Genomic DNA, 8,247 nt, shown 5'->3' with positions numbered 1-8,247 from the left:
TGGTACCAAAACAGAGAGATAGATCAATGGAACAGAACAGAGCCCTCAGAAATAATGCCACATATCTGCAACTATCTGATCTTTGACAAACCTGAGAAAAACAAGCAATGGGGAAAGGATTCCCTATTTAATAAATGGTGCTGGGAAAACTGGCTAGCCATATGTAGAAAGCTGAAACTGGATCCCTTCCTTACACCTTATAAAAAAATTCATTCAAGATGGATTAAAGACTTAAATGTTAGACCTAAAACCATAAAAACCCTAGAAGAAAACCTAGGCAAAACCATTCAGGACATAGGCATGGGCAAGGACTTCATGTCTAAAACACCAAAAGCAATGGCAACAAAAGCCAAAATTGACAAATGGGACCTACTTAAACTAAGGAGCTTCTGCACAGCAAAAGAAACTACCATCAGAGTGAACAGGCAACCTACATAATACGAGAAAATTTTTGCAATCTACTCATCTGACAAAGGGCTAATATCCAGAATCTACAATGAACTCAAACAAATTTACAAGAAAAAAACAACCCCATCACAAAGTGGGCAAAGGACATGAACAGACACTTCTCAAAAGAAGACATTTATGCAACCAAAAGACACATGAAAAAATGCTCATCATCACTGGCCATCAGAGAAATGCAAATCAAAACCACAATGAGATACCATCTCACACCAGTTAGAACGGCAATGATTAAAAAGTCAGGAAACAACAGGTGCTGGAGAGGATGTGGAGAAATAGGAACACTTTTACACTGTTGGTGGGACTGTAAACTAGTTCAACCATTGTGGAAGACAGTGTGGCCATTCCTCCAGGATCTAGAACTAGAAATACCATTTGACCCAGCCATCCCATTAATGGGTATATACCCAAAGGATTATAAATCATGCTGCTATAAAGGCACATGCACACGTATGTTTATTGTGGCACTATTCACAATAGCAAAGACTGGGAACCAACCCAAATGTCCATCAGTGATAGACTGAATTAAGAAAATGTGGCACATATACACCATGGAATACTATGCAGCCATAAAAATGATGAGTTCATGTCCTTTGTAGGGACATGGATGAAGCTGGAAACCATCATTCTCAGCAAACTATCGCAAGGACAAAAAACCAAACACCGCATGTTCTCACTCAGAGGTGGGAATTGAACAATGAGAACACTTGGACACAGGAAGGGGAACATCACACACCGGGGCCTGTTGTGGGGTGGGGGAAGGGGGGAGGCATAGCATTAGGAGATATACGTAATGTAAATGACGAGTTAATGGGTGCAGCACACCAACATGGCACATGTATACATATGTAACAAACCTGCACGTTGTGCACATGTACCCTAGAACTTAAAGTATAATAAAAAAAAGTTAATCAAAACAAAAAAAAGAATTTTGAGAGATTTATAAGACAAAAATGTAGCATCAATGTAGACTACTAAAGTAGCAATTGATCTGTAGTCAGTTTACATCTGGCTTATCCCTTATTTTCAGATATAAGGGGCTGCCAGAAAGAGACACACAAATGGTATTTTTTTTTTCTCCAGCATTGACCTTTTGGCTTTATTCCTTAATTAAGCAAAGACATGGCAGCAAAAGGGAGTATTATGGGCCTGCTGTATCCCCGGGGCGTTATGAGACACCAGACAGAGTTAAGCTATCTCAAGACAACCATGTTCTCTGGAGTTACTTTATTGCTATTATAAAAAATCTTTATTATGGGAAAAATATGTATTTTTATGCCAGAAGAAGATGAAGATGACAGTTAAGCTGTTGAAAGGCAGTTTCAGTTGAGCTTCGTGCCCACTGAGATTGTAAAACACCCAAGACTAGGGGAGGCGTCCTGATGGAATCTTAAGAAACCTAAAGGGGTATATTAATCTTTGTGAAACAAATGGTATTTTTAAAGTTGGTTTGGAAATTCTAGTAGAACACATTTTATACCTAGGGTAGAATACTGTCCCTGTCTAATCAAATATTTTTTTTTCAAACATGCTTAACACATTTTGGAATGAGAAAGAATATTAGTCCAGGCTTCCAAATAACAACATAGATTCGGAAAATCTTTTATGTAACATGTATCCATTCAGGCAATCAATGCAGTGACATTTGCCAAAGACACTTTAGTCTCTGTATTAGTCAGGGTTCTCTAGAGGAACAGAAAGAATGGAATATGTATATATGTGGGAGCTTATTAAGTATTAACTCACATGATCACAAGGTCCCAAAATAGGACGTCTGCAGGCTGAGGAGCAAGGAGAGCCAATCCGAGTTCCAAAACTGAAGAGCTTGGAGTCCAATGTTGGAGGACAGGAAGCATCCAGCATGGGAGAGAGATGTAGGCTGGGAGGCTAGGCTGGTCTCTCTTTTCACATTTTTCTGCCTGCTAATATTCTAGTCATGCTGGCAGCTGATGAGATTGTGCCCACTCAGATTAAGAGTGGGTCTGCCTTTCCCAGCCCACTGACTCAAACGTTAATCTCATTTAGCAACACGCTCACAAACACACCCAGGATGAATACTTTGTATCCTTGAATCCAATCAAGTTGACTCTCAGTATTAACCATCACAGTCACAGTCACACCCAAAAGATTATTTTTTCCTACTAAGCCAAAGGTGTTAACAAATTTTAGTTGGGATAAAAGTGAAAGCAATAAAACTAAGATGTATTTAATAACTTTGCTTCTTTGACATAATTCCAACAGTTGTTTTATAGCTACCTTATATGCTTATTTCATATTCTGTGTCTCTATATAAGTGTTATGAATATGCTGGACCTATATGTCTTGGAATAGGATAGATAATTTTAAAGTTTTTATTGATAATTGGTTCTAAAATATTTGATCACCTTGTAAAACTATATGTCTATTGTGCTAGAAACAGGTACAGATATATATCATTATAGACCTACAAATATATTTGTAGTTATATGATTTTACCTATATGTCATGCCTTTATATATAACTAAATTTCAAAGTAATGTATTCTATAAGGCAACAACTCATATACACTCTCAATTCACTCTCCAGATAAGTACCAAAGCATTTTCTTTAGAAAATAATAGAAAGTATAAATCACATACAAAAATACAAAGGTTATTAAGAATGGTATTCTAGCTAACATATAAGAACGTCTAGATGACCTTGGTTTGGCAGTGGCTTTCAGATACAACACCAAAAGCAAGACACAAGTGAAATAATTGGAAATTTTGACTGTATTAAAATTAAAAACTTGTTCTCTGCTATAGACTCTATCAAGGAAATGAAAATATAAGTGACAGCCTGGTTGAAAATATTTGCAGAACACATATCTGATAAAGGACTGTTATCCAAAATATATAAAGACCTCTTAAAACACAGCTATAAGAAAGCAGACCAGACATGGTGGCTCACGCCTGTAATCCCAGCTCCTTGGGAGGCTGAGGTGGAAGGATCACTTGAGGCCAAAAGTTCAGGACCCGTCTCTATCCCAAAAATGCAACAAATTAGCTTAGCATGGTGGTGTGCACCTGTAGTCCCAGCTACTTTGGGGGTTGAGATGGGAAGATCCCTTCAGGCCCAGAGGTTGAGGCCGCAGTGAGCTGAGTTTTTTTTTGTTTTTTTCTTTTATACTTTAAGTTTTAGGGTACATGTGCACAATGTGCAGGTTAGTTACATATGTATACATGTGCCATGTTGGTGTACTGCACCCATTAACTCGTCATTTAGCATTAGGTGTATCTCCTAATGCTATCCCTCCCCTGTCCCCTGCACTCCAGCTTGGGTGACAAAGTGAGACTGTGTCTCCAAAAAAAAAAGACAGCAAACAACTCAAAAACTGGGTGAGGGGGTGAGGAGGCCTGTGCGTGAAGGTCTGGCAGCTCTTCTCAAACTCCTTGGTTAAAGGAAAGCAACAACAACAACAATTTATCATTAATATGCTACTCATAAGTAAATGTGGGATAAAAGAAACTTGGAATTTATGTATCTCCTCTCATTTTACAAGTACAATTTCTTTGGGTAAAGAATCATCAACCAAATACCTAAAATTATTAACAAATATCAGGAAGTAAAAAGTGTTAACAAAAGTAAGTTCAACACGATGGCTTCTGGAGGGCTGCAGTGGCAAGGGAGCCAGCCGCGACAGCAGCAGTGGCGAAGTTGGCCATGGTGGTGGTGGCAGCAGCAGCAAGTGGCAGTCGCAGCAGCGGGCTCCAGGCCAGGACCATTAGTAGAAGCAGACCGTGTGCAGGAAGGGCTTGCGCCTTTTCTCCTCCAACTTCTGCAGCAGCTGATCAATCTCATTCTCCATATCCTCTGAGCGCTGGATACACTGGCAGAGCTCGCAGATGAGAAATGCCCCTATGATGGCATCTTCCTGGTTGTCCTGGATGTCCATGTTCACCACATGCACTGGTTGGCAGGTCTCCTGTTCTCTGGAATTTAGATCTTCCACCACCTGGTCATAAATTCTCTCTTCACAAGTGATGATCAGATCAAACACATCTTTGCAATCCTGGAACCTTTCCGGCCGGAGCTTGATTCTCTTATTTCTGTCTAACATATGCAGAACGCCATTCTGTGTATAGAATTCTTTGTCTTTCGTGATAAGATCGTTGTACATTTCATCATATGTGGTTTTGAAATCATAAATATTTGGCTTGTTAGGCGCTGGTCCTGGAAGCTTCACATGAGGTGCTGTTCCAAAGGACTGGACACTGAATCCTCGTTTGCTGAGGACGCTGTGTGCCTCCATGCTCAGGTTCTGGTTACACCAGCACACCACCGCCACCCGCAGCGGTGACAATGACATGGCTGCGACCTCACTACTCGCGATGCTCTCACTTAAGCTTCTACCGACCACATTCTGTTCGTGCCAACAGAATGGCAACCAAAAATGGCGACCAAAAATGGCGACCAAAAATGGCGACCGTGTTGCGGGGGATATAGTACGTGGCGTCTGTTCTTGCCAGTCTCTTCGCAAGCCCCGAGTGCCAGGCCGCAGGTACGCTGGCATCCAGGCTCAGGCAACAAATGCATTCTGGGACGGTTGGCGGCTGGCGCCTGCGCAGCCACTCCCACGCTCCACAAGGTGCAGCCCAGCAACATTTAACATATATATTTTTTTCGGCTGGGAACAGTGGCTCACACCTGTAACCTAGTACTTTGGGAGACTAAGGCGGGTGGATCACCTGAGGTCGGGAGTTCGATATCAGCCTGACCAACATGGAGAAACCCCGTCTCTAGTAAAAATACAAAATTAGCCGGGCATGGTGGCGCGTCCCTGTAATTCCAGCTACTCAGGAGGTTGAGGCAGGAGAATCACTTGAACCTGGGAGGTGGAGGTTGCGGTGAGCCAAGATAATGCCATTGCACTCCAGCCTGGGCAACAGAGCAAAACTCCATCTTAAAAAAACAAAAAACAAACAAACAAAATATATATTATATATAATATATGCATTATATGTAATATATGTATTATATATAATATAATATATGTAATATATGTATTATATATAATATAATATATGTAATATATGTATTATATATAATATAATATAATATATATTATATATGTATTATATATAATATAATATAATATATATTATATATGTATTATATATAATATAATATAATATATAATATATGTATTATATATAATATAATATATAATATATGTATTATATATAATATAATATATAATATATGTATTATATATAATATAATATATAATATATTGTATTATATATGATATATTATATATAATACAATATAATACATATTATATATTGTATTATATATAATACAATATAATACATATTATATATTGTATTATATATAATATAATATAATACATATTATATATTGTATTATACATAATATAATATAATACATATTATATATTGTATTATACATAATATAATATAATACATATTGTATATTGTATTATATATAATATAATACATATTGTATATTGTATTATATATAATATAATATATAGTATATTGTATTATATATAATATAATATATATTATATTATATATAATACATTATATAATACATATTATATAATGTATTATATATAATATGTATTATATATTGTATTATATATAATATAATATATATTACATATTGTATTATATATAATATATATTATATATTTTGTAATATATATCATATATATTATGGTATACCATAATATATTATATTATGGTATACCATAATATAATATATTATGGTATACTATAATATACTATACATATACTATACATATGGACTATACTGAATGAGTATATACATATGTAATATACTATACTTATACATATACATATATTATATATAGTATAATATAGTATACTATAATGTAATATACTATAATATATTATAGTATACTATAATGTAATATACTATAATATATTATATTATATATAGTATATATAATACACTATATATACTATATATACTATATAGAATACTATATATGATAGTATATATAATACACTATATATAATATTCATAATATATATTATATATTATATTATATATAATATATAATACTTATATTATATATAATACTTATAATATATTATATATTATAATATATATTAGAATATATTATATATTATAACATATATTAGAATACATTATATATTATAATATATATTATAATATATAAGTATTATATATTATAATATATAATATAAGTATTATATATACTATATTATAAGTATTATATATAATATATTATAAGTAGTATATATAATATATTATAAGTATTATATATTATATATAAGTATTATATATTAAATATCATATATGATATATAATATATGATATATAATATATATTATATTATATAGTATACATTATATATATTATATTATGTAGTATATGTTACAGATATATTATATAATATACGTTACAGATATTGTGTTATATAATATACGTTACAGATATTGTATTATATAATATACGTTACAGATATTGTATTATATAATATACGTTACAGATATTGTATTATATAATATACGTTACAGATATTGTATTATATAATATACGTTACAGATATTGTATTATATAATATACGTTACATATATTATATATATATGTTATTTTTTCTGTATAGTGAAAGTCTTATTGTTGTCAGTTCAATTGAATGCTTTTTGAAAAGCCTTTTAAGGAATTCTATAACCATCACCAAAATGTCAGTCTGTCCACCTGCGTGATCTCCCGGAATACTTCGACCCCATGTGAGTATGGGGTGGGGAGACAAAAGCAGCATGTGTGAGGCAGCTGGCTGACAAACTGCTATCCAAGCTGGTTAATCTCCTCTCCATTGGTTCTTTCCGTAAATCAAAGTCTTCATGATCACTGGCTACCCCTGCAACAATGAGCTCTTATAGGAGCCTCATGACATTACAATTCACATCCCAGTGGTCCACGTTGGTAGAAGCAATGGCCCAGTGTAAGATAGGGATGACTACTTGGCTTCTCAGCAAGGTGACAGGGCTACGCTGAATAAACCTGGTGGATAGCCTGAACAGGTCGTCTACAGTGTCAGAGTGATTCTGGAGACCATTCTGCTGTTCTAGGAGCTGAAAGGTGGGGATGCACAGTGCCTGGACATGTCTAGTGGTCCCTGCCCATAGCCTTCTTCCATGCCATACTCATCTACGAGGATAATGCCAAGGTATAGGAAACAAGAGCGCTGATGTACATGGCACACATTCACACAGATGGTGAATCTGTGTGAATGTGTGCCACATACATCATTCTAGTGGTTACAGCAGCACGGCAGATCCTTTGCCTACACAGCGAACAGCAAAGCGCAGGCACCTGCAACAATGCTTTGCAATCTGATTATGAACTCGGTGCTTATTTAGTATCTCGCATAAAATCGGTCATATTTCCCGTATGACTTTTTGGCACCTATGAGTCTGTCTGTTTTCCACAGCGGAATTGGTATGGCTAAATATCACTGCAAGGTGATCTAAGAACAGTGTCAATGGTTAGAGAATTCCTTAAAGGGTTTGCCAAAGGAGACAACCATGGGAGCCGTCACTGTGACATACAAACAACTTACAGACTTCCACAAGCAAGTCACTAGTGCTGAGGAATGTAACCAAGTTTGCTGGGCCTTGTGAGACCTCACCGGGTTCTTTTGATAGCTCACGCTTCTGCACTGTGCCTGTCACTCAGGAATGTCTTTTTAAATTAGAAGACTGGAAGAAAACAAAAACCAGAATGTGTCCCACAATCAGAAACCTCTGT

At 35.3% G+C, this 8,247-nt stretch overlaps 1 protein-coding gene and 1 pseudogene across 1 annotated transcript; both read right to left on the bottom strand.

The window, feature by feature from the left end:
* Positions 1-4,204: 4,204 nt before the first annotated feature.
* On the bottom strand, positions 4,205-4,910 carry LOC100439837 (RNA polymerase II subunit A C-terminal domain phosphatase SSU72-like). Its single transcript, XM_054544242.1, has one exon. The coding sequence runs from the start codon at positions 4,787-4,789 to the stop codon at positions 4,205-4,207; it is 585 nt and encodes a 194-aa protein (XP_054400217.1). The 5' UTR covers positions 4,790-4,910.
* A 2,209-nt stretch (positions 4,911-7,119) lies between these two features.
* LOC100447933 (transportin-3-like) lies at positions 7,120-7,973 on the bottom strand (annotated as a pseudogene).
* Positions 7,974-8,247: the final 274 nt, after the last annotated feature.

This window comes from Pongo abelii, chromosome X, assembly GCF_028885655.2.
Source record: "Pongo abelii isolate AG06213 chromosome X, NHGRI_mPonAbe1-v2.0_pri, whole genome shotgun sequence".
Lineage (NCBI taxonomy): Eukaryota > Metazoa > Chordata > Mammalia > Primates > Hominidae > Pongo > Pongo abelii.
Note: the sequence above shows the minus strand (reverse complement) of the source record. Positions and strands in the feature narration are given on the sequence as shown.